Below are 26,860 nucleotides of genomic sequence, written 5' to 3'. Positions count from 1 at the left end.
GGGTGCCATATTGGAAATGCTGAACTCAACCTGCTGTCGAGTTAGTATGAGATAAAGAGGCAGGCTTTGAGCCTCCTAGTCAACAGCTACAATGTACCCACCACTCAATCAAGTCAGCTATGCATCTCATAATGGAAAACTCGTAATCGTAATATCTTCGAAATTGCTGCATTATGAAAAAAATCACCCCCTATACAGTGTGTGCCGATCAGGAAATTAGCTATCCAGACTACACTTGTCGTTTGTTCCAAGCTGTAAACATGTTTATTTCTGTTGTAAAGATCGGCTTTTTTGAATTTGTGTGTATGTGGTTTCCAGTACCTCCGGAACCAGCCTCAAGCGAACACTCCAGAAACTGCAGTTTTGAACACTTCCACATTGGCTTCAATTCTCGCGGCTGGAGGTTGCCTCTTGGTACCATGTACCGTCTTCACAGAAACTGATAATTCAGTCCTCATATGAATCACATTAGCTAATAAAAAGTAGATTGATAAGTGGTATATTTGCCTTTGGTTACTTCTTTTTTTAAGCTGATATCAGCCTCCTGATCATGTGTCATAACCAATCATCTGCTACTTATCTATTCATTTTTCACCCCTGTGTGCATAAGTCTGTGCTGCATAAACCTAGATTTAGTTAAGTGTGTGTTTATTTTTCTTTCTGCAAGAACACACAATGCATATGACACACAAAGATGTCATGCCTGCTCAGTGTTTCTTTATGCACTTTCTGCCTCACAATGAAATTTTTCTGTTTTTCCTAATAGCTTAAGTCAAGGTGAGCATAGATGATTGATGTGGCCACAGGGGGACCTCTGCTATGTGTACCAAGTTCGTTTTAACACTGGAAGTAGGAGGCATTTTTTTCACTGCTGCTCTGTCCCCTCATGAAATCGAAGCCATGTCCTCAGGCTGAGCACTAAAGAGTCTCCCTCGGCTTCCCTTGCTGACTGGACTCCACTTAATTCAAGCAAATGAGAACTTGGAATTGAAGAGAAATATTACATATCACTGGGGTCCAGCTGCTCTACAGGCTGTATTTCATTATAACAGTTCAGAAACATTCTGTCTCCCACTTCATCTACAAACCAGACAAAAATTAAATTATCATGTACATTCACAGGTTGCCTGAGAAATGCAGTTGTAAAAATAGCGTGATCGTGTGCTATTATTACCAACAGATCACTGAACAACCACTAAATCCATCTTGGGGTGAGACTACATTGACAACTACTGTAGGAATAAATCAATAGTAAGTATACAAGCTAGAATCCCTAAAATGTCACTTTATTTTCTTTGTTGGCACAGAACAAGATAGCAACTTACCATGTATGTATTTAGCTGAAATTACTTTAAAGCTCCTGAGGAACTTTAACTTTGTGTTGTTTTGGTGACCCCCGTGGACAAAGTGGCACATCCTATCTCCATGCAGATTTGTTCTGTACATGTGTAAGTAGTGTTTTAAGACAACATACCTCTTCCAGGAGTATTTTAATAGTCAAATTCATCACTCACTGTGACTATTCTTATTTATGTTGGGTTCAGTGGCAACGATGACAACCATGAAAAATAAGCTTGTAAAGGTAATTGAACTTCAAATTGATGGCATGGTTAGCTATATAGAGTATTGATCATTTTTAGTCTATTCCACAACCAAGTACAAACACATCACATGAGATTTGACAATGGTGCTAGCATAAAAAATAAGATTCAAGTTTTTTCTAATATCATTTCACAATGACTGAGGAAACACTAGATTAACATCTAGATGTAGCTGTTAAATGGACCTTGAGGTAAATGGTCAATAGACTGTGTTTATTTTTATTTTTATTTTTTTTATTTAACCTTTATTTTACCAGGAATAGTCCCATTGAGATACAAAGTCTCTTTTTCAAGGGAGTCCTGGCCAAGACAGCAGCATAAAAAGTGTCACAAATAGAACAGGACAAAACATACAGTGGCAAGTAACTATTACATTGATTTATAAATTAGCAGTGTTAAGCTTTAAAACATGTGCACAAGCTGATCAGATCATCCTTTATCCTAGTTTTGAAATCCTCCAATCGAATTAAACAGTCCAGTTTCAGGCGACCCTGAAGCTCAGACCAAGAAGAGGGAGCAAAGACATTAAAAGCACTTTTACCAAAGACAGAGTGAGTCCGAGGAATGACAAAAAGAATTTGTCCATGGGACCGAAGATGACAGCCACTGACAACTTTAGGAGTCAATAAGGAGCATAAATTATATGCTTTATATAGCTCTTCCTCTTGTCTTCTGACCACTCAAAGGGCTTTCACATGACATGTCACATTCATCCATTCACACCACATTCATACTCTGACGGCGGAGGCTGCTATGTAAAGCGCCCATCAGTATTAACTAATCTCATTCACACACAAATGGCACAGCCACCAGGCGCAGTTCGGGTCAAGTATCTCGCCGAGGTCATGTGGACAGCGGGACCTGGAACTGAACTGCCTGACCTTCCAATTAAGAGGCGGCCAACTCTACCACTGAGCCTCAGCTGCCCTACAGGTGAGATTGATAGTGTTTAAACTTGTATAAGACAAAGTCAGCACAGTAATCAGATGTACTGTTTTGTCCACAGGGGGCGTCAACATTGATACAAAGTGACAGTTACTCACAAGAGCTTTAAAATACTGGAGGTGTATGCAAACCTATACCACACCATACCATTAAGTACAATACGATTTGGTAAAATACTAAATATTACATCTAAATTAATTGTCAACACAGGAGCATACTTACACCAGCCAATGAAAAGGAAGACCCACTTCCTGAGCTTATCAGTGGAGTAAGTCATTACGATGGCTGTGTGGAGGTAACATCCTTCAACAAACATCCAGAAGAAGTTTGTCACCACAAAGTAGTTGTATATTGTTGTAATTAATCTGCACCAAGGCTGAAAAAGAAAACACAGACTAAGAGTAACTTTTAATTGGCAACAAAAATCGAAAATGTTTCTTGATATATTTTTTTTCATGGCAGAAATACTTTCAATGGCTTCATATATTATGTATATACAAAAAAAAGCAATTGATCCTGTTACCTCATTGCTCTCATGGATATTGTGGTCAATGAGCTGAAGTAGAAACCACATCACATTCCTCAATATGAAGGTGGTAATCAGGTTCCAGTGGATGATGTTTCGGAGACATCGTATGCTTCTGTATTACAGGTCAAAGAACAGACATGTTACATTGACATACATTCACTTTGCACCATATTCAAAGTAATAAGGGATGCTTTTTATCTACTTAATTAAAATAAAGCTATAGTTTGCCAGATAAGCTATTAGCAGTTCCTTTTTGGACTATACTCATGGTTGCATGAATCAATATCACTGAATTATTCAACCTGAATAATTTCAGACATGTTTCAGAACTCGAAGGAGCAGATTTTGGGATGTCTCAGCACACTTGACATCAGAGGTGATGGGGTTTATATCCATGGAAAGCTAAAGTCAAGCTGAATCTAAAAATATATAATTTCTTCATGCTCATATTTGACTTGGTTTTGACTAGTAGAAAAAGACATGCAATTTATTTTGACACATCTTGAGATTTAAGGACTCCCATGAGGACTCTCATTATTCTTGGAAAAGAAACTCTAGATAAATAATTTATTTTTCTCAGGCCATTTAGAGAGAAGTCAAGATGATGGTCAACATTTCTTATTCTACCAAAAACAGCCTCCTCAGGGACACACTAACATGTAGATTGTTCCATCAAATCTGAAGAGATTAAAAACTGGAAATATTGACTATTTTTGTTGCTTTTACCAAAGAGAATCAATATGTGCCTGTAAAAGCCCACATCGATCAGACCATTGTGAACAACTCAGCTGAGGCTGCTTCGTCTCTGCCCTGCTTTGTCATGGCAGATGTAGGTGTTTGTGTGTATATGTGTGTGCGTTTAAACCAGGACATGAAAATAGGTACAAAGAAGGGAGTGTTATGAAATGCACATTATGTCCACGGTGTTCCTGCAGAGTCGGGCTGCTGAGATACATTTGTTTGACTTAAGCGAGTTAACGAAAGCAGTCAGAGGATATTACATGAATTCTCCCTGATTGTCTCCTGTGAGGTCTCATGCATGCAGGACACATTTAGACGGAGACTATTTCTGTACTTGCCTTAAGCACAAGAAGAGAATGAAGGCCACGACTAGAGCTCCCACCGAGATACAGTGGCCTAGGTAGTTGATGATGAGTGCGATTTTATAATGCATTGGATATTTTCTCTGCAAAGAAGACATAAGAATTTATTTTTAGAACAGAAGAAAACAAACAGATTAGGAATACATAACAGTCATAGATCCTAGGTGTCTATAAAAACCCATTTCTGATTGGCTGAAAGGTGTCAAATAGTTGCTGAGACGTGAACATCTAATGTTGCTCTGGTCAAATTATTCACTAGTCTAGATTAATCTTTGAATCAGCCTGTATATAACAGAGATATAGATTTTACAATGTATGCAACACTTTTATAAACTTAGCTCTAGAAACAATACGATAGCTATCAAATTACTACAATGTGATACTATACAGTAACAATACTAAAAAAAGGGACAGAAATAAAGATCGACCACCCTGAAGCAACTCTTATATTTACAGTGCACCAATTTAACTCAGTTGTTAATGTGCTAGTCCATGTACAGCACCAACATTCTTCAAAGAGGCAGCCCTGGTTATGATTCTTACTTTGACTCTTAGATCTTCATTCTCTCTATGCGGATTGCGGCCACTGATAACACTATGACTTGTGAATCTTATCACTCTGCTGTCTGTTCTGCATTAAAGTCAAATTCACAAAACATATAGATCTGATGATATTTAAGAGCAATCACACCAATAAAGTTTAGCAGCTCCGCTCAGTTTGCTCTTGTTTTGCGTCTGATTGAGAAGATGAGCTGTCAGCATCAACACTCTATGTCGCAAGGAGCTGTGCTCTCAACCTGAAGGAGCTCAGTTATGTCTACATATAGGTGATGAGCTGTGTAGGGAGGGGAGGCTTATCTTTATATAGATATTTGTGAAGTTACATCTTGACTGATGTGATAGAAATTTAACCGTGTACAAAAAAAAACGTCGTACTTGGAGCCAGCACGAGCGTCAAAACAGAGAAAAATTACTCTGATCTTTGTCCTGTGTAATTCACTCTGATTTTGGGATCATGATATTGTTTACCAGATAGTCCTGTTGTAAAAGAGTCTAACCAAGTATATTTATTATTTGCCAACATTACACAATGTTATTGAATCTGAGTCTGAGTCTTGCTAGTGTACTGCTGGCCTCATGGTTAATAGCTGAGACGAAACGTTCAATGTGCTGTGCTGCTGATCTGAAATAGCTGTAGCTATTTGGCCTTAACCAAGACCCCTTTTATTTCCTGGAGTAGTATACAGTGTTTTCATTGCAATATACATTTTTGGTAATGATCAAATCCTTATGTGTAACCAGATAAATAAAGTTATGGCTTGTTAAAATCTTTATATTTTGATGCCAAACACATTAAAACATGATGTAGGTTATTTTTTTATCAACTTTTCTTTAGGATGTGACTAGTCCTCATCATCTCCTGATCAAACCTGGTAATGGACACCTTTGTATGCACCAAGCATCATCAATTACATATACCAACAGATATCAATATTGGTTTGTGAAAAAGCAGATGCCTTTGACATACTTTAGATGTCACAGCTTTGTATTTTTCAAGAAAATGGGGCAAAATCTAGAAATACACACACTCAGGAGGCATTATGTGAGGTAATCAGGCCAAAACTCATTATGTGCAATACATCAGTCCAACGGTGTGGCCCCAGGCTTTGCTTACAGGGACACATAAGACTGCCCTTATAAATTTGTCAAATCATCTGGAAAACAAACGTTTAGATGATAAACAACATAGAAAAAGAAAATGCAGTTTAATAAGCATGAACCAATCAAAACAGCACATCACTTTCCCCACATATGATTGGTTTTCCCTGCATGCCATCAGTGTAATGGCGAGACACTGTGATAAGTGTTGATCTGAGACGTTTAACAGATTGCTTGCAAAATGAAGGACGTAGCGGGAGTGCCAGCTCACCTTCTCCTCCAAAATGGGCTCACAATTGGAGTAATTGCTCTTCAACGCCCACGTTCCATTATCCATGCATTCTCTGTAAGCACTCCCTGCAATGTAAGAACAGAGAAAACAATGAAATTGTAGCGTTTTTTTGCAAGCACTGTTGACACCTTGAAAAGCTTGTCAAACTCTTAGAGTTTTTCTTCTGTTTAAATCCTCATATTTGTATTCACTCTGCCTTCAGCTGAGGCCTGTTGTTTGTTCTGGCAAGGTTAAAGTAAAGCGTTCACCAATGCAGGTGAGCTAAAACATCCTTGTAATTTCTTCAGAGCGGGGATCAAACCTGAGCACTATATCTCTGAGTGCAACACAGAATACCAATTCAGCAAAACAAATTTTACTCATGGTGGGGAAATGCAAAAGCTTCTTACTCTGTCACATTATTTGCATATCTTTTAAAAAGCGCTTCCCACAATCAACTTTGAACTGGATTTTTCATTTGCAGCTCCTCAGCATGTACTCAGCGGGCCTCTCTATCCCTATCACACAGGAAAATGTATAAGGAGTGGGGTGGGAACAGAGAGGTAATAAATGTGGGAAGGTTATTTTCTTCTTCTCTATTATGACCAGATGCTTACAGTGATAATGTGAACTTATCTGCTGCCAAGATACTCATCATTTATTTAGCTTTCTAGTATTGGGTAAGAAAACTCACATTAATTATGGTTTCACTGCTGTCAGAGGCCATACATTCATATTGTTGGAATAAAAAAACTCAGAGCTGATCACCAATAATATTTTCAGAGTGCAATGACCTATTTCAATCCAACTCTGTTTAAAACAAGCCCCTAAAGAGGGAACAAGTTCTGGATCACTGCTCTGAAATGTTGTATAGTACATATTACATTATGTGATACATTCCCTCATCTTATACAGCTATGATTGCACCAGTATTGTTTTTTACCATATAAAAAGGTAAATTACAAGAATCCCACACACCGTCCAACATGCAAAAATTAAAGGTAACTTTTCGGTACTAGACCTTCATCAGGCAAATGTTTTGTAGAAACAACTTAAAACGGGTTTGGTTACCAGTCTGCACCTTTACCATATAAAAAGGTATCACTAATAAGGTAATGAATAAAAACATAAGGCAGATAAAAGCAAACAAAATTCATTATGGCATTTTTTACAGCGTTATGGTATAAAACTGTTTGCCTTATTTAACACACCTGGTTATAGCTTGGCTTTATACACACCTTAGACCAATACTGCACCCTGTGCTCTGTGTGAAAGTAACACAGTTATTCAATTATTTCTATGTTACCTGGTAAATTTGATAAAACAATACATATATAGTATATATTAGGGGTCTACCAATATTGGTTTTCCAGGCCAATACCAATACCAATTATTAGTAACTCGCAAGATTGCTAAACATATTTGGAACTGAGATGCAATTTCAGCAGAAATAATAAACCAAGGCCAATAATCAGTTGATCCCTGATATATACACACATCCCAACACATAGATCAATGATATACTCTTTCATTCTCCCTTATTGCAGTGGTTTCACAGTTGGTTCTTCATTATATATGGTGTAACTCTGTCAATGTAGTAGTTTGATTGTTCAGTGATCTGTTGGTAATCTGATGGGGGATCATGCTGTGCTTTCTCACTCAATACAAACAAGAGAGAGCTGTGTGTGTGTGTGTGTGTGTGTGTGTGTGTGTGTGTGTGTGTGTGTGTGTGTGTGTGTGTGTGTGTGTGTGTGTGTGTGTGTGTGTGGTTTCCTTCATTCTCATCTCACTATTTCCTCTATATGAAGTGATTACTGTACAAAAATCCTTGTAAAACTATGGACACATGTGAGTTACAGATTTCCTTTTGTCACTGTGATATGTTTCATTAAATCACATTCAAAGTAGTTTTATAATGTTAGCTGTCTCTCACTAAAGACGATATGTAAGGTAGTGCTTGGAGACCCTGCCTCTTCAACTGTCTAGCATTCAGTCATGGCTACTTAAGCTAGTCACAGTTACATTTGTGTACTTTTAGTGTACGATCAATGTGTTTATTGTGCTCTGGATATTTCATATGGCAGATAATTAATTACTTAGCAGGTTGAAAATATAATTTCTGATTAATTTGTTGTGTGATGGTTTAGCTAAGAAGATACACTTGCTATGGTATCTGTAGTCTATATCATAATGATTAGCAGTTTAGACAGAACTCACATGGGCGTAGAGTGTTATTTTTAAACGCATTCACCATGAGTCAACATTCCTGTCAACACCAAAACACTCTCCACTAAAAGAGAGGAAACTATCCACCTCAGAAACACCTACGGTTGCGCTGGAAGCTGTGGCATTAGCAGAGTATAGGATCCCTCGCATTAGACTAAGTGTTACATAATGTGACATTTGTATCTGGATAGCAAAGAGAAGAAAAATGGGTCTGGCAGCTAGAAACAGGGAAGTAGAAGAAAATAGATCCTCTAAAACAGACTCATTATATCCTGTAAGTTGACACTTGTTGTATTGTGACAACACAACACTTTGTGCTGCTTGGGAAGCAAACCCCAATTCTGAGCTGTTTATCTCTGCAGTAAATCAAAGTGGGTTAAATCACCAAAGCGCTTGAATGAGCGAGACTTGTATTCCCAGAGACACAGTAAAGCAGTCAATTACGATACACTCTGAAACACACTGTGCTTGTTTGTTTGACTGTGCATAAACTGCCTTAACATGTTCATTGATCAGCTGCCATGTAGCATTAACCAAGCTCCACGCAGGCATGATATGACAGATAAAATGTCTCCTGCTTGGTTTTATACCTCAATTTGGTGATACAAAAATGAGGATCCAGTGTGGAATTACTGTTGATATTATCAGGAAGGGTGTGTAGCAATATCCTGGGGGCTCATTACTCTATTCAGAACAACATTTTTCCTGATTACTTTGAGTTTTCAAGCCATTATGAGTTACACTAAATGAGAATAAAACACTCATGTGCACTGCAGTGGAATTTCTGCAGTCAAATTGAATACTATTTTACAAAGCTCATTTTGTTGCCATTATCAGCTCTATTATACAATAGCGTGTAAAAATGTGCTCAATGTGCAGCCCATTACAACAACAAAAAAAACATTATATATCGTGCATTACAGATTATTCTTAATGAGCATGCTGGTATATGCTTCTGAAATACTTTGATACTGTTTCAAACATGCCCCACCTTTATTTGTTTAGCTTTGTTGTGTTTTCTGCTCAGTTAGTACACTGAGAGAAATAGACAAACATTCAATGTAAGTTTACGTTACCAATAAAACTGGTTCTGACTGTGAAAAATATGTTTTTAAATGTGTGTACTGCTTTTCAAAGGCCTGCACACTTTAAAGAGAACAGCATATCGCTAACAAAGTCACGGCTAAGGCCAGGAATGGAGTTATCTGTCATCCAGTGGCAAAAACCGTATAATTGTCAGCAAACAAAGCTAATAGCAATGTTGGTGCAGTGAGAGAAAAGGCATAGTAGCTCTTCTCTTTGAAAAATAATTAGCGGCATGGAGAGTAGTCTTCGCAATATGACTTATGTAAGTCTGAGAAGCATTCATCAAAGTCTGAGAAGCATTCATCATTTCTCTGTCTCATCAGTCCGTCTGGACCAGAGCACCTGGCTTGTGCGATCACTCAGACACATTAAAGGTGTTGTTGTTTTTATTCCTTGCATCTCAGGCAGTCTTTGGTGAAGCTTTTATGTATTTTTTTTTTGCTTACTGAAGTTGAAAAATCTAAACCAACGTTTTCTAGCCGTTAATGACTTGTAACATTATGTTTGCAGATTTCAGAGCTCTTCACAGACTGAACTGAGGAACCCACAAGCATTTATTTATGATTGCAAACATTGATAACAGCAGTGATAAAAACTTAAAGGCTACAATATAAAGAACTTCATGCAACCCTATAATGATCAGCTAATCTACAGTGTCAGTTATCTATCCTCAGCCTGTGTATGTGGGCAGTTCAAAGCCAACTTCAGAAGGAAGAAAAATCTCAATATAAAAAAGAGGCCATCTTTCTGGTGTAAAGTCACAGTATTAATGACCTTTATTCAGACAATGTTGATTTTAGTTAGACTTCTATTTTACTTTATTTTTGAATAAACTGTTTTTTGAGAAATTTACTGCAGACTCTTAATGTTTTTTTAGATAAAGAAAAGTACTTCATGTATTTACCCTGAGGGAAATTTTGTGAAGGCTGCAGTTTTAAAGAAGTATGTAAAATGCAAGTACTAAGAGACCAAAAAAATAACAGCTAAGTTGCCATATCAAGAAATATTATCAGTCTGATACAGACACCAATAAACATAATGCTTAATGACAAATGATAGTTTGTGAGATTTGAATCCATAATGTGCACAATGCAGAGAAGGTTAACCATGTGCAGTAAAATGGGAGGTGCAGATCCAACAATCTTACACTGTGAAAGAGGTAAACATGTCAACTGTCTGTATCAAGCAGGTGTGCATTTAAAGTCTCTCTGATTCTGTCTGAATTTTGTGTAATATGCCTTTATTATTGCATTTGACCCAGAGTGTCGAATAAGTCAAAGAGTTGTGATGAGTGCAATCTGCTAAAGACCTCGTACCAAGTGGATTACACAAACAAGAGCTAAAACTGGGGCTGGAGCTACCCGAGTGCACCGTACCTCTGCTGTGCGTCTCTCTGTGTGAGGTAGATGAGTTTTATAGTTTGATTGCCACAGGAAGAACGGTGCTCTGTGCTCTGTAGTGGTACAGTGACAATCTACAGACAGGGTCCTTGGTGCTTATCAGCAGAGCTATAGGTAGCAGATAAACTGTAAGTGGGTATTAATTAATTTGTACCTGAAGTGAATCAAGTTAAGAGAGATGGCAGAGAGGGAGACAATGTAATTCCTGCAACTTTTTCATGTAACAGTAAATTGAGTCCTTTTGACTTTCATACAGGGTGTTAATCAGACTTTTGCAAACTGTTCTGTATAGTTTATCCAGATATGTAAGTGTAAAGTCAGCATATACTACTCTTGATCAACCAAGAGTTGAATCTCCCAAATTAGCTATAGGTAAGACTAACTTCATACTATGTGTCACGGCACCAACACCCCAGGGAGACAGTAATGTATTTTCTGATTTGCCCTTGTGTTTTCTGATTTGCCGTTGTGTATTCTGATTTGCCGTAGTGTTTTCTGATTTGCCGTAGTGTTTTCTGATTTGCCGTTGTGTTTTCTGATTTGCCGTAGTGTTTTCTGATTTGCCGTTGTGTTTTCTGATATGCAGTTGTGATTTGCACTTCAGGGCCACCGTAGGAAGAGGCTAACAATGCTAACAACAAAAAGAGCTGATGGCTTAACAATTTTCTCAGTTGTTTCAGCCCGTAACTGGAATGTGGTCAACTCTGATCTGACCTCATTCCCAATTCCAACATCCGAATTCCGAGGTAAACAGAATTCAGCATAAAGGCTCTCTATCATATTGAGACCAGCCCTCCAATCAGATATACATTACAGTCCATCCAGAATGCCCTTATAAATAATGATTATGTAGCCGGTTGGAGAGAGTCTTTTATTCAGAGCACCACAGTTACAATGTAGCCTCTACAGTCTAATACTTTAAAGGTCCGTGAGGAACTTAAGGTTTGTGTTGGTTTTGGTGCCCCCTCTAGACTTGGCAGTACATCTTAACTGTGCTGATTTTTTCCTGAATAAGTAATGGGAGCTTTAAATGTTTGCTGTTTATTGTTAATTATTAAAGTATGACATGATGACTAAAGAAGGTAAATAACAATGATACATACAGTAAATGTGTTCAAAAAAATCTAAGGTTATACCTTCAACACTGACCATTAACTAATTATTACATGGGGACCACTTTCAAATGCATGGACAATGTCAGATGCATGTGTAACATTTGGCACTGCACTGTTATTGATGGTGTATAATGACATTTCAACCAACAGCATCACATTTTGCACTTAGCGATGGATACTGGCAAGATGTCTTATTGTGAAATTACATCAATATACCATCCAGCAGCTGAGTGGTCAGGGAGAAATATTTTAAAATTGCATCATATTGCTGTGGTGAAGAGAGATAACACTCCTGAGCATGAGTTTAGTAACATCCAGCAATCAATAGAATTGACCTCAACACCACAGGAAAAGTATTTGTTTCACCTGTCAGTTCAGATGGCCTGAAAAGGATGAATGGGAGGAGGGGAAGTGAAAAGAACATGTGGGTTAGAGTGGACGCATCACTTTCTTCTTCTCCCTGAGGACACAACCAGCTTCATACATTCACACGTTGAGTTGCTGGTCACACTTCAGACTTTTACCACCCAGGAAAAACAGGTACAGAACCATCAGACACATGCAGATTTCTCTCAGAGCTTTCTTCTTCTGCTTTCGTTAGATAGATTAATGCCTTCAGCGCTCACTATGATGCTCGGGCCTCAATTTCCACAGAAAGATAATAAGTGAAATTGACTTAAGAAATGGCCATTATTAATACAAAATAAGATGAAGTCAGCATAGTCTGTGTCCTTATTCTCTGCTCAAAGAAATGAGAGTGTTTCTTATCTCTAGGGGGATGCAAAAACAGCGGGTAAGTGTCAGGTTATCAGCGTGAGTGTAGTTTAAATTGGCCTTTTTGCTTTGGGGTCAGTGGCCAAGTGGGTAAGAAGAGGAGTCAGTGGACAGCAATATCTGATGTAAGATGTGAATCTGTTACTGTTTTGAAATATTGGAACTCTCGTGAATTCATCCTACAAACTGCAACACAAAATGCAAAGTCTGCCAGAAAAAACAGTCTTGACTTGAGGTCAAGAAAAAAGGAGGTGACAGTATCATGCCCTGTGGTATCCCTCTGCTTCTTAGAAAAGTAGCCCTCCAGTCTGACACACTCTGGTCATCCATTAAGGTAATGCACAACCACAGCAGTGTCTCTCTGCATCACTGTCACTGTGATCCCCAGCAAGGCAGGTCATAGGGCGCTGAAGGTCCTGCTGAAATTAGAGAATGTGAGACAGTGCTACTCAGCCTCCCCAGGTCAGAATGGGAAACTGGCACAGGAAGATGAGGGTATCTCAAACCTCCACACTGAGCTAGTAGACAATCTAAAAATGGTTCAGGGATGTTTTTAAAGAGGAGAGGGCACTAAGATAAATCTTTGTTCATATAAGAACCAGACAGGATGTGTTGAACATCACAGGCACCCTCTCCAGACTCGGGCTCAGGTTGAGGATGTGTTCAATAACTTAACACAGCTGTGCTGCTCAAGCTTGGAGGACCCTCAGACTAACATCGCTGAGACCTGCAGTCTCTCCTTTATTGAGTCTACACAGCTCTATTTTTATCTGCTGCGAAGCTGAGGTGATTTGCTGTCATGAGTAATCAAACTTTCCTCGAAGAGTATCTCTACTTTGAAAAGTGATGTGATGAAGTTCAGTGTGGAAGTTTCAGATCACTTCTCTCACTGACTTCCCTTTGTTTATGCTACAGTAGAAATATTTCAATGTTACCCCACTTTGTGTGGTTGGTCAAAAGCACAGTAACAGAACCTCAGTCGCTAAATGCACAAGAGAATTTTGTACATGCCTTGTGTTTTACCAATATGTAAGGTAACGTACATTTTGGGTATGTAAACCCAGCAAGGCTGAAGTAATCCACAACATTTCTTCTTCACTTGTTCTTTTTTAGCAGGTGATGCCTCTGTGAGGGTATTTATACCACCAAACAGTTTGTTGACTGATTAGCAGTGAAAATTCTCACCTTTATCCTCGCAAAGCTGGAAAAAACATCACAAGACAATCGCAAGATCTGTCATTGTGACCATCTATGGAAGCTGATTCGATGTGTGACAGCATTAACACAACATTTGAATTACTTCGAGTTATCAACTGCTAAAAAAAACCCTCCTCTTTTTTAAAATCAAAGCAACTTTTAACAATATGAACAAGAACATCATTCTTATCATAACTCATAAATGTATCTGCAAACACAGTCGTGAGATCCAATATTGAATCTTTCCAGCAACTTTGATGATTGTTGAGCTCATATCAAAGAAGCAGCACGAGCTTTCTTTCCAGATAAAGTTCCCAGTCTCTACAGGAATATCTCACACTGTGTTTGTGAGACAAGCAGCAATGGTAGCAGAAATAGAGAAAGAAGAGCAGGTTGAGACTTCTGTCCCATAGAGCTATTCCACTGATGCAGGACTAATTCAAGGCACTGGTGCACACCAAGCGCATTTCTGACTAACAGAACCATCTGTGTATTACGCATGATAAATCTATTCTCTTCACGTTTTTCTTGACGCTGCATTATATTCACACGGTTAAAATTAAACCACCCACTGACTGCCTGTAGAGCTTGCGTAAGGAAGAAAGCTGCCGTGTGAAAGTGTTAACAATGCTGCAAGAAGAACAACAATGACTGCAATCCACTGGTGTAAAGACGCATGAGGAGAGGGAAGAAATGTGCAAATCCAAACCGGATCAATCTGTGCCAACATTTCCCACCTCCTCCGCTAGTTGCTGTGCCAACTCGCATGCTTTTCCTGGACAGACAAATATGTGTACACAATGACAAACACTGTGTAAGTGTTTAAGAATTAGACGATTAGAAGCTTCTTTTTTTAGATTAATGAGGAAGGGAGCCATGAATGATGGGGATGTAGTGTGGGTTTGTACACAGGTGCTACTTCAATAATGATACAAATAATCAGCCTCTTTTTATTCTTGAAGGAATATTATGAGGAAACTGATTAGAATAACATTAAGTCAATTACAAAGGCATTAAAGGACAAACAACGACGCAAAATAAGAACCAGAAGTAGAAGTTGGAAGGTTTGGAATCCATTTTCTGAAGTCTCTTAGAGGTAAAAAGTGCACTGACTTTAAATGAGATATCCTGTCTTTATTGAAGTCTCAGACATGCTATGATTAAATAATTGTTTTCTAAGACAAACAATGATACACTTTTATTAATAAAGTTCAGAATTGCAACAAATCTCATCTCATGTTAATTTTAAAGAGCTTAGCAGTTATTTAGAGAGAGAGAGAGAGAGAGAGAGAGAGAGAGAGAGAGAGAGAGAGAGTGTATTATCGGGCCATAAGTGAACCCTTGGCAACAACAGCAAATTAAACTTATTTTTAACAGGCAGAAACCTCAAGCAAACCAAACTTATGGATGGACCCCAGGGCTGGAGCAAGGGGCAGAGGGAGTTGGATGATAGGGGTGAAAGAAAGTTCTTGACCTAACTTGTGAAACATGACAATCATTGGCTGCATATTATTCTGAAAAATGCGCCTCCATCTCCTTCCATTGTGAGAAGTGTAGCCAAAATACTGCCTTCAATAGCACGGACATTTTGGGCTGGTGGATCCAAGGCATGTGCAGAAGGAATCTAGCTGGTGGAGCCACAGAACTGACATCACACCACTTTCACTAACCAAAACAGGCTATCAGGTTAGCGCAGTCTACAGCAGGACAGATTCTTGTGTTCATGTGCAGCAGACAAGGTAAAGTTGAATAACTCCTGTGGTAGTGTTTGTTGTGTTTTGTCTCTTTCTCTTTTCACATCTGCTCTTTTTAACATTAAATAACTTCTCTGAGAAGTTAACACTTGCAAATTAATCAACATGATAAAAACGAACTGCCATGACAGAAACTGTGTTTGAGAATAACCTATTTGATGGGCATTTTAATATTTCAGTTTGATCAATGTTCCATCTGTTACAATGGAGGACGCAGGATTTACAACTTATACTGCAGCCAGTCACCAGGGGGAGCTCTGAAAGTTTTAGCTTCACTTTGAGTAACTGTTGTGTGGCCCATGATGATGATTTGATTGGGTGATGGATTAGAAAAAAATCATCAGAAGTAATCTGGCAGATGAAAAGAGTCTGTTTATTGCTGCTGCTTGACCCAGTTCTGTCAGCTGATTGTTGGTGTGCTTCCAACCGTGGGACCTACATCAATGCCACAGTAACAGAACAGTACAACACTTTTCACTTAAAGCTTTTAAGTCTGTCCTTCTTTGTCTGGAGTTTGATTTCTCCCTGCTTCGGTCTGTCATCTGTCACGGTGGTTTTGTGCTATATTTGAGCCACAAGGCTGTTTTCCTGATTGATGGACTTAAACAACAACAATTTAAAAAAAATAATCACTGGTACGCCTCCCCAAAGTGAAAAGCTATTGCTCACAGCTTGTCACAAATTACACACTTGTTTCAGCTGCTTTGTGAAAGAGTAAGTAGAGCTGTAGCCTTTGGATGAGTTTCAAATTGGAGAAAAGATGAAAGGCTATAATACCTCAAAGTTAAGTGGTGGTCCAAACTGCTCGTGCAAGCAGTACACCTGAGCCTGTTAGCCATCTGAAATGTCGTTTTATGAGCCGGGAGAGGGTAAAACTAGGCCATACTATAATAGCATGTGAATCTCGCAGTACAATGCAAGAACTGGAGCTTCATTCATAGACATCAGGGGGCAAGTTAGGACATGATGAAAGGAGCCAAGAGGACACAAACACAGAATGACAAAATAGGATAAAGGTCAGGATAAGGGGTGAGAATCCTTGTTGTTTATTCAACAATTATACAGCAATCATGATGGTATAAATAATATGTGTAATATGTTGTTTGATTGTATTACTGTCATAAGAATTTAATACATTTATTCAAGGTTTTTTGTTTGTTTGTTTTTTAATAGTAGAGTTAAATGAGGTACTTGCCAATATTAAGTGTATTACTCTCAGAGGATTTGTTGAGAAACTGTCCAGAGAACCAGCACAGGCCAGGCTATCACCCGCTGCAGACAGGGTCAACTCTATCATGTCATTTAGCTAATTCTAAGAAAGTCTGACTCAAACACTAAAGGCGATGAAATCGCACACTAGGTTAAGAAATCTTCTGTGCTTTCCTTTCTTGCCTGAAAGCCCATTGGTTTCAAAACTATTTTCTGACTCAACGCATTTGTGTTCCTGTCCTGATGGGGAAAAATGGAGGACCCACATGCAGAAAATAAACATTTTAATAATAAAAGAACAAAAGATACAAACAAAACTTACTGAAATGTCAAAGTACCAAATCCAAAAGAAAACATAGGGAACACAGGGAAGACTTACAATGATCCAACCCAGGACAGGGGGAACAGAGAAACTAAATACACAGAGTAATTAACATTGTGTGGAACACAGGTCACAGGTGAAACTAATCAGGTTAACCAAAAAAGGAGGGAAACACACAAGGGCAGGAAGTAACACTACTCCTGAAACACAGGGATAAAGAAATACAAAGTAAGACAGGAAACACAATAGACTTGACTAAGAAACACAAGAAAATACACAAAAGGATACAACACAAGACATGGATCACTAAACATAAGGAAGACATAGGATAACATTTACAGAACACAGACAGGGAGGAACCAAGGCATGAAACATGGAAAAATGCAAACTAAAGATCAACTCATGACAGTTCCTCCGTCTGCAGTGCACTTGTTAACTGTTTGGGACTGCAGGCTTCAAAAGAGACTGAAAAATAAAAAAAAATCAGAAGTAGAATATGCGTTGTTATGACAGCAACAATGATGTGCCATTCACTGAGGCTGGTTCTACGGACAGTTTCCCTGTGGGTATTACACCTTCTATTGAGAAGTACCTCATACAACTCCACATCAATAAAACTACACCCCCAGGGCCCACTTCCTGGAAGCGTCTTTACATCAAAGGAACCAAAAAAATCCATTCTATGAATTCTAAATGGGGACTTGTGTTCTTCCTATTTGAAGTGTATAACGGTTCAATTTTCGACATCTGTATTAAATGCATCAAATTTCAATGAGGTTAATGTATGTAAAATCCATGGCTGTGAGTGACAGCGCTCTAGCTTGAGCTGATAAAGAGTATACACCAAGCAAGTCAAACTACAGTACTCTTGGTTTAAGTATAGACACGTGTTAAACCGTGTATTTGAGCAGATGCATAACAAAAATACTAAAAGTGTGGAGAAATATTGACTGTCACTATTTTAACTAGCTACAGTAGCTTGTCATTTCCTTACAGTTGTTTTCCACTTCACCCAGCGCTGTCTCACATTTCCCACATAGATACCTTTTTGTGTTATGTCTTTAGATGGAAAAACAAGACGCTCTGTTTTTTCATACTACGAGCAGGTTGTTTGTGTCATATTAGCCTTCTGTACTCCAGTCACTGTCAATGGTAGAAAATTCCACCCTCATATTTTGATTGGGATTCAGGATCAAACAGGAACAATACAGATTTAAGATTAAGCCATTCCCAAATGAAAATGAGAAGCCATGTCACTTTGCATGGACACTTTATAGTTTGCTTTTGTAACTGGCATGAAAAATGATGCAACACTCAAAAGCTTACAAAATGACAGCAAATCAAAAGAAAGCTGGCTTCAAAGCAGGGGAGCCTTAAAGAGACAGGAGCCCAGACAGTTTGTCTTGTACAAAGGATGGAGTGAGGGGCTTGATAGAGGGCCAGAACAGGATAAATAATGATTTTCTTTTAAGTGGGAAATGTGCAGTACACTCTTTTGGAGCTCTTCAGTGAAAATCTAAAACTTGAAATGAGCATAGCAGGAGTCCTCTGAGATGAAGAAGTGTCTGCCAATGGTGTTGTAACTTAAGACCTGTGAAAGGATTATAGATTTACGAGTGGCTCTGATAGAGAAGCACGAGAGCAGAAAATGTCTCGGCCTTCATAACTTCTGCTCTTCTGTACAAAGATTTTGCATTAACTGGTGCATAACGGCACAGCGAAGCAGTGCCGCATTCACAATGATATAGTAGAGGGATCACAAACCAACGAAGTGCAAGGCAAGGCCACAGTGGGTGTGAACCACAGGTACACCTGAGCAATGTAACAACCTAGTGAATATTTATAATGGCTTCAGCTGCACATACTTGTAGAATGAAAAGAATGTCTCAACAACTGCAGGAGGAACTGAAAACTACGTGTTCATTTTTCATCATGACCACCAGTATAACCTGTAAGTGAGTGACAAATATGCTTCAATCTTGAACATTTGCTTGATCTGAAAATGTACTTCCACTCTGTGATGAATATGAAAAGGTAAAGTAATTGTCATTTGACTGTAAGTCAAAGGGCTTCTTCACTGACTTTGAACCTCAGAGATGTTTCACAGATATTAAAGGGATACTGCATGTGTCAAAATAGTTCAAGAAAGCCTTTTGTGGTTCCAGAAGGAGCAAAGTTAAGGTTAATGCAGGTCACTTTCAACATCAGCTGGGTCTCAAGACTACATTGATGACTACAACGAAAAAAAAAAGGTGGTTGGATATATTAGTAGAATCTCTCAGCTATGTCTTACCAACTTTTGCCAAAATAAAGCTCAAGCTCAAACTTTAACAGACATCTGTTCTGGAGAAAAGTAAGTGAGATGCTATAGTCCCTTCTTGGACTGTTGTTTATCAATAATGCAATCAAGCTTCATCTATATAGCACCTTTCATACAACTCAAATGCAATTCAAGTGCTTTACAGCAATGGATTTTAAAGTACAGAATAATGCACACCAACAACAATAAAATATATGTAATTTAAACAATTAAAGGTAAAAGTTGAAAATAAGTGAAAGCATGTTGCTGTTTATGTTACTGTAAGCAAGTTAATGGTAATGCCAGCCACTCCACCAATGGGTGTAAGATGTTGCGCACGCCCCATGTACTGCAGCAGTCACAGGTTCGACTTCCAGCCTTGAACATTTTCTGCATGTGTTCCCTCATTCTCAACTCTCCACATTTCCTGTCTCTCTTCAACTGTAATATCCATTAAAGGTGAAAATGCCCCAAAATGTTAGTCAAATAGAATAATAATCTGATTAACAGCTAGTGGGCTGCAGATATTTTTAATCTTTATTAGACACTTGCAGTGAACCCACTATAGCAGAAATGATGAGTGCACAGAGGCGGAGCCAGGGGGTGGCCATAATACTGGTAATGGGAACTCGACCCAGATTTTTCTTTGGTGACCTGAACTCAACTTGAGGTCTTGGCTCTGAGTCAAGTCTGGAGTCCTCAGTGTTCAATTCAACACTGACAAGGTCTGATTCACATGATACTCACTTTCCAGTTTATCCAGGGAACTCGTATGAATTACACCCAAATCATAGATTTATATGAATCATATTCATCTCTCAGCTTCAAAAGAAAAAAAGTTTATAACCCACCAAACAGTCTACTCAGTTTCATGTGAGAGTAATTGTTTGTACATGATTTCCATGAGATCATATGTCCATACTTCAGTTGAATTGATCGGTTATAGGTTATAGTAAAACAAAAGAAGAAAGCTGTAACTGTTCTTCAGAAAACAATCTGAAGCACATTGTAGGATTTGTGGCAAAACATAAAATTGCCTATGCATTGTGACCAACTCAGGTCTTAATCAGGCCCATTGTCAGCAAGCTTGAACACCAAGGATGTTTAACTAAACAACAAAATGGAAAAATATGCAAATCTATTGGTTCAAAAATACAATGAAGTGATACTTCTGTGTTGTTTGCATTTAAAGGTGTTTTTAATATTGCATGTTTATTTCTCACACAATTTAAATTATCCTCAGTTTCCCCAAGACAGTCAAGTCCTCATGTTTTTATGCCATGTGATTCATTTGCTCCGAAGGGCAGCTTTGGGAGTTGCACAACATTTTTTAAAGTCACTCATGGAATTGATGTTGCAAAACTAACCATAACTTCGTAATTGGATCACAACAGGGAAATCTCACCCTCGTCATTTTTTCCTCATCATTCTTTCTTTAATTCTTCAAAATCTTCACACTGAGCTCTATAAGTACGCAAGCTGTGTTTTTCTGCTGAGCCATATCAAAGCACTGAGTCTTTGATTTTTTCTGGAACGTTTAATAATAATGGATTGTGCTTTTTATGTGTTAGGACAGATTCTGGCAGATTTTAGCCGTAATCTCTTTTCCAGATCTTGTTTCTGCTTTTTGTGTGTGTATCAGCAACCCCACTTGCATATTTTGTCTTGCATGCAAAATTGTCCTTTTGAAAGGCCAAATAAAAACATTTCAGCACCTCACATGTTCCCTGTATGTATAATCTAGCTGAGAAACGAAAGCCTTAATGATATGTTTGTGATAAAAACATTCAATCCCAGGCACAATTTGCTCCCTTCGTTTTATGTAAAACTCAAAATGCTCTTCCTTAAACTGCAACTGCACATTTCACATTTATAAATCAAGAGTTCAGGTCATAAATTGTTAGCGTCCAATGAGTCTAACCTGTCACACCACAATGTTAAAATTTAAGCGATCCTCTGCCCTAAACTGACCCTTCTTTGATCAAACAAAACCAGGCAGCAGAACCACCTCACAAAAAAAAAGTAAGACTGGCCCATCCTTGTCAGATAAGCTGTGATACATTTTGTCAGAGGTGCTGATTCATTTTCAGCTCACGCTCCAAAAATGACTGAATTACCTCAAATACAGATCTAGGACTTCTATCCTTGGGAGGTACTCAAAGCCCGAACAATAGATCACAAGGCTCACATATATTGCAAAGTACTGAAACACATTTCAGAGGAGAAAGATTTCTGATGCTATTGCTGCAATTCACCTCAGAAGATGCTCTTTGCTTTTATACTCCAAAATAAAAGCACCTAACTGTTGACTTCTACCTGGCATTAGCACATTATTGCTGAAATATGCTGAAGGAAAAAAGCTTGTTATAACCTCACTGTCTAATTTAAAATGTGTTTTTGTTACAGGGGATTATTTATTTATGGATCAAATTAAAGATTGCACTGAGGACTGCTGCATGAAAATGAAACTGTTGCATCAGACTGAAAAACTAATCAATTTAGACAGCACATTCAAAGTTTGGTTATCAACTCCACTTGTGACAAACAGTGTTGAATGTCCTTGTTTTGTCATGTGTTTCCTCTGTGACATTTTGACACACTCACGGCTTCTATAAAAGGAACAGCCAGAGGGGAAAAGAAGCGCTCTTCAAAAAAAAAAAGAAAGCTGAAGTTTTTCTGTGTCATGCACATTTGTGGCCTATGCAGAAATGTTACTGACATATTTTTTTTGGTGGAAATTAGACACCCACTCCACAGTAGATCTGTCTTACAGTTTAGAAAAAAATATTTGGCACGTAACTGGGATTAGTGTGGATTGTATTTGGACATCAGAAAGAGATCATTGTTTGTTTCAGAGCTGAACAGCCAGGGTAGAATTTAGTGCAGGCAATCTGCCAGAGCAGAAATGCCACTGTTGTTTTCCTGTTTTCTCAGAGCGCCTGTAAGCCACTGTGTCTCCTCCTCCTCCTACGTCTGACAGTTCAGATAGCAGTGGGAGATGTAGCTCTAGAATTGCTGCAGCAGGTTAAAAAAAGAGACATTTTTCACAGTGACTGAGACCTGGTGATGCTTCAGGTGTCATTACAGGGTTTATACTCCAGCAGTGATGTGCAACAGCTTAACTTAGTTGTACATAAAAAAGCAATTGTTTAAGTTTTGTAGTTTTAATCTGTTACAGTTAATAAAAAAATATGTAATAAAAAAAGTTGCCAATAAAAATGCGGGTAATCACAAAGAGCTTACACCGTAAAAAAGAAAAGGCATATAAAAAACACAACATTCTTTTGTTACTTTAGATGCATTCACTGTACAATAAGGTCTTTCTTCTTTTGGCATACTCGAGGACAATGATAGTCAGAAAAGCCACTATGACAAATTTGAGTGCAATACCATTAAGAGTATGAATGCTATAAATAGATGTCCCAAAGTCTAGACAGCCTCTAATCATTGGGTAGCATATGCTTAAACTTTTGCAATTTTTTTGGGGTCCTCTCAATTAGATTTGCAGCTGCCTCTCTTTGACAACAATAGCTTCCTTATGCAATCAGAAAGGGACAGACTAAATTGGTGCCAATCAACAAATAACATTCCTTAGGCTTTGGTCCGAGGGCTTTGGCTGCTTATCTGACCAACCTGCTTAGAGTTATGTATGGTAGAATGTATAGTGAGCTGGTTGTTCTGTTGGATTGGAACCCTGATGAGGTGAGCAGGACCCCAACCAAAAGCTTAAAAGGGTCCTGCTTACCCTGTCAGGGTTTGTCCACTATAGCAACCTGCTCACTATAAATTGTCACACTTATTACATGGCTGCTTAATCAAGAAACCAATATTTTTACAGCAAATGTTGGTTTGGAAATTGTTTTACTGATACATACATTTTCCATTGATTCTATTGGGCAATTGTCAAAGGGGCGGGGTGGGGGGGGGGGGGGGGGGGGGGGTGACAAGAAAGTCCTTCAGAGAAAGCCCTAGTGGATTCACTATCTAAAAACGGAGTCTCTTAGAGGCTTATATGAGAAGTCCTAATTTTTATAATATTTGTATTTTGGAGATCCATATTGCGATTGGTTGTTTTTTGCTTTTTTGTGTCTTCTGTATAATCGCGGGTCTGGAGAATTTCTAATGCGTCTACTGTGACAACAATGAGAGATGATAAACAGTTTTGGCACTAATTTAGTATTTCTTAAATTTTTTTGTCTTATGGTACTGGTTGGTGATCAATTGATTTATAGTTTGACTGTTTCTTCATCTATCTTACTGTGTCTCCATTTTTGGTTTGGATGATCTTGGAAATGTCTATGATGGATCATGTATTATAACGGTCTATTTCTTTGAGAGTCTGCATGCTGTTAACATGTCACATCTATTTGGTTATTGATCGTCTTTGACATTATTTTTTGCTTCCTGTTGACTTGATTATCAATTTAAATTGTGTATCATTATGTATCACTGCACTTTTCCTATGGTTTATAACTTGGCGTCAATTGCTTATAAACGGGCCACAACAACCTAGTAGTGAACCGCTGACGATGGCCAAAGGCTGAAACGCGTTCGTTTCTAAAAGCTGCTGTCATTCCTGACATTAAAAGTTTTGAACTTCATTGCGACTGCTAACATTTCTCACATGTAAAAAGTTCCATGACACTCAGAGTTTGAGTTGCATGCATAGTGAGGATGTGCATGTTAAGTCAGCTAAATGTCGCCACCCTCGCCAGTCTGCAGCAGAGTTTCTAGTCAGTGAAATGAATTATTCATTACCGTTTGGCTGAAATGTCGGTCTTATGTTGTGTCTAAATTAAATCCACCCGCCACTGCTTTACAGCTATAACGCTCTGCTTCCGGAATGTAAACAACATGACAGATGGCATCTCGTAGTGGGACGCAGTTTGGCAGCATTTTGATCTGGAAAGTGGAGATGAAGTGATATGCAGTCTGTGTCAGGTTAAACATGCATATAATCACTCAACTGGAGCACTATGTGTCTAGCAGAGGCATGGGGAAGTTAACCAGCAAAGAGGACCAAAGGCTGGTTGTGTTAGCTCTGGTAATATTAGCCACTCTCTGCAAACCAATTTGACATGTTTACCTGCAGACTCTGTGACCCCGTGTTCAGCTGTGTTAAATAAACGTTGCACATGTTTGACTCTTTCCTGAGTGTTTTCCTTTAGAGACAGATTCAAAATTTTCATTTAAACAACTTGGGTACTTGTTGCTTCCTAACATCTCTAGCCCACAGTAACTGTTAACATTGCAAGCTTCTAAAAATGAAGTATTTACTCACTTTAAACTGAACATTTCCATTGATGGAAGTCAAACAAGGTGAATAGAACTGCATAAATCAGTGCAGCACCTGAATAATCTTTTCTACCTCAGAGGCCTCGACACTTTCTTTTCCATTTATCAATCCTTAACAGCGCTGTGTCCCCTACCATGATCTGTAAGTGTTAGCTTCATGCACCATCCCCGTCCTTTTTCATCGCCCACAACTTTTGACTCTGTGATGCGAATTTTACCTGACTTCTTTCCATGCATTGATGTGTTTACAGTTTTTCTACAAGAGTCTGTAATCAGAGCCCTATTCCTGCAACGCTCTGCAATCCAGAAATAATGTACTGTTACTATGAAATGTTGCTATGTAATGACCAAAGAGAACCACATACTTAATACATCTATGCAAAAACCCCTGTCGCACTTTACTTCTTAAAGAAATGTTTGGCACTGTCTGGGTGGGCTGCATGTGTGAAAGCAAATCTGTTCACCTAGACTTTCCATCAACTTCTCCTTCCAGTGGCTTGATAAAGAGTTTTCGGGGAGGCAGGTTGAGCCAATTTGTGAACACAGCAGGTAATGGTCTGGAACATTCATCTCAAGCAAGACAACATGGTAAGCACACCGTTAAGTGAGGTTTCATTGTCTTATAGCTTTTACTGCCTGTGTCGGTTGCTCAAACACGCTGCAGAGATATTAACCCGGAAACATTAAGGCAGAGTACTCCCCTTGCATCGTTTACCCAGCCACCCCTACTCACCTAATCCATACAGAAGGTTTTGATATATATGAAAGTGCATCCTACACTGACCATCTCCCTCTGGGAAGTTTGTGCGTGAAACGCAAGTTCACGTAAATATCAGGGCCTGAATGTCTTGACATTATCTAGAAAATGTGAGTATTTCATGTTTGAAAGGGGCTTTACACTGTCATGTCTTACTGTTCCTTTATCTAACCTTAACACGAATGCTGGAAAACCTTGAAACACATGTTTTTTCATAGAGTTACTCTCAAGGGAGTAGAAAGCTGCAGCCGGGTCAGCAGGAAAATTGTAAAGAGCTGCACTGCTTTGGATACATTTTTGTTCTTTGAAGGTTGCAACAAAAGGGAGCCTGAAGAATGCCACTGTCATGGGGGGAGAGAGGGAGACAGAGAGTAGAGCAATAGAAGCCAATTGAGTCTGTCATTTTTAAGATGATTAACATGCTATCAGAGGAATCCTTCATTTAAATACAGATAGTTTAAGATAAAGAACACCAAAGCCATACTGCTTTGGCTTTTTTCTGTTTCCAAATTACATTTTAAAAATGGTTTCCTTTAATACTGCAGAAAAAGACTGAATCTGATGCTGTGTTAGATTTATGTTTCTACAAACAGCTTTGGCTCAATTAAAAAAAAACCTTGATATGAGCTTATTAGGTCATCCAATGATCTTTACAAAAGGAGACAAAAAGATTAAATCAAAAAGTCAGCCAAGCATAGAACATTTCAATAAGTGACTGAATCAATTACCAACCAGAGATTACATGTATGTACGGCAAAGGAGAAGCTTAGTCTCAAGTGCACCCTACATGTCCTAAGTAGGCTTTTAATGCATGATGCGCATCATAAGTAGTTTATCCATATGAGACATTATTGAAGCTAAATATCTCCTGTGGTAAAACATTTATGATCCTTACACAAATATGTTCTTTATGATTTGCTCAGTATTACAGAGATAGCGTTTATAGGGAAAAGTCAGCAGCTTTAAGGAGAATTTGCAGGTTGGGTGTTTGTAGGTTTGAACAGAAGAACTCATGAAAAAAGAATGAGAGCAGCATGCCACATTAAACTTGTAGCTTCATTTGTATTCCTTTGAGTTGAGATTTGTTCTCTTCATATCTGAAAATGCAGATTTGGAAGTCACTGCATAAAATTTGATCGTGACCCAGCTGGAGAACATGTCAGAGGCATAAAGCAAAGTCCAATTAGGGAATTTTTATTTGTAGTAATAACATATACAGGCGGATCTCAACAAGTTAGAATATCATTAAAAAATTCAATATTTTCCATCTGTTCTTTAATAAAGTGAAAAATTGGTGCATCCTGGAATCATTTCATGT

At 38.5% G+C, this 26,860-nt stretch overlaps 1 protein-coding gene across 2 annotated transcripts in view; it reads right to left on the bottom strand.

Moving 5' to 3' along the window:
- The window catches only part of LOC117826205 (corticotropin-releasing factor receptor 2), a 62,049-nt gene that overhangs the window by 13,262 nt on the left and 21,927 nt on the right, over positions 1-26,860 (bottom strand). For both annotated transcript variants that reach the window (XM_034702107.1, XM_034702106.1), the window contains 4 exons: positions 6,109-6,194; positions 4,155-4,261; positions 3,070-3,187; positions 2,769-2,922 (listed from right to left, as the gene is read on the bottom strand). In XM_034702107.1, coding sequence (XP_034557998.1) covers positions 2,769-2,922; positions 3,070-3,187; positions 4,155-4,261; positions 6,109-6,174 — 445 coding nt within the window. In that variant the 5' untranslated portion in view covers positions 6,175-6,194. The remainder of the gene's footprint in view (positions 1-2,768; positions 2,923-3,069; positions 3,188-4,154; positions 4,262-6,108; positions 6,195-26,860) is intronic.

This window comes from Notolabrus celidotus, chromosome 15 (genome assembly GCF_009762535.1).
Source record: "Notolabrus celidotus isolate fNotCel1 chromosome 15, fNotCel1.pri, whole genome shotgun sequence".
Taxonomy (NCBI): domain Eukaryota; kingdom Metazoa; phylum Chordata; class Actinopteri; order Labriformes; family Labridae; genus Notolabrus; species Notolabrus celidotus.
The sequence above is the reverse complement of the archived record's forward strand: the minus strand, read 5'-3'. Positions and strand labels throughout refer to the sequence as shown.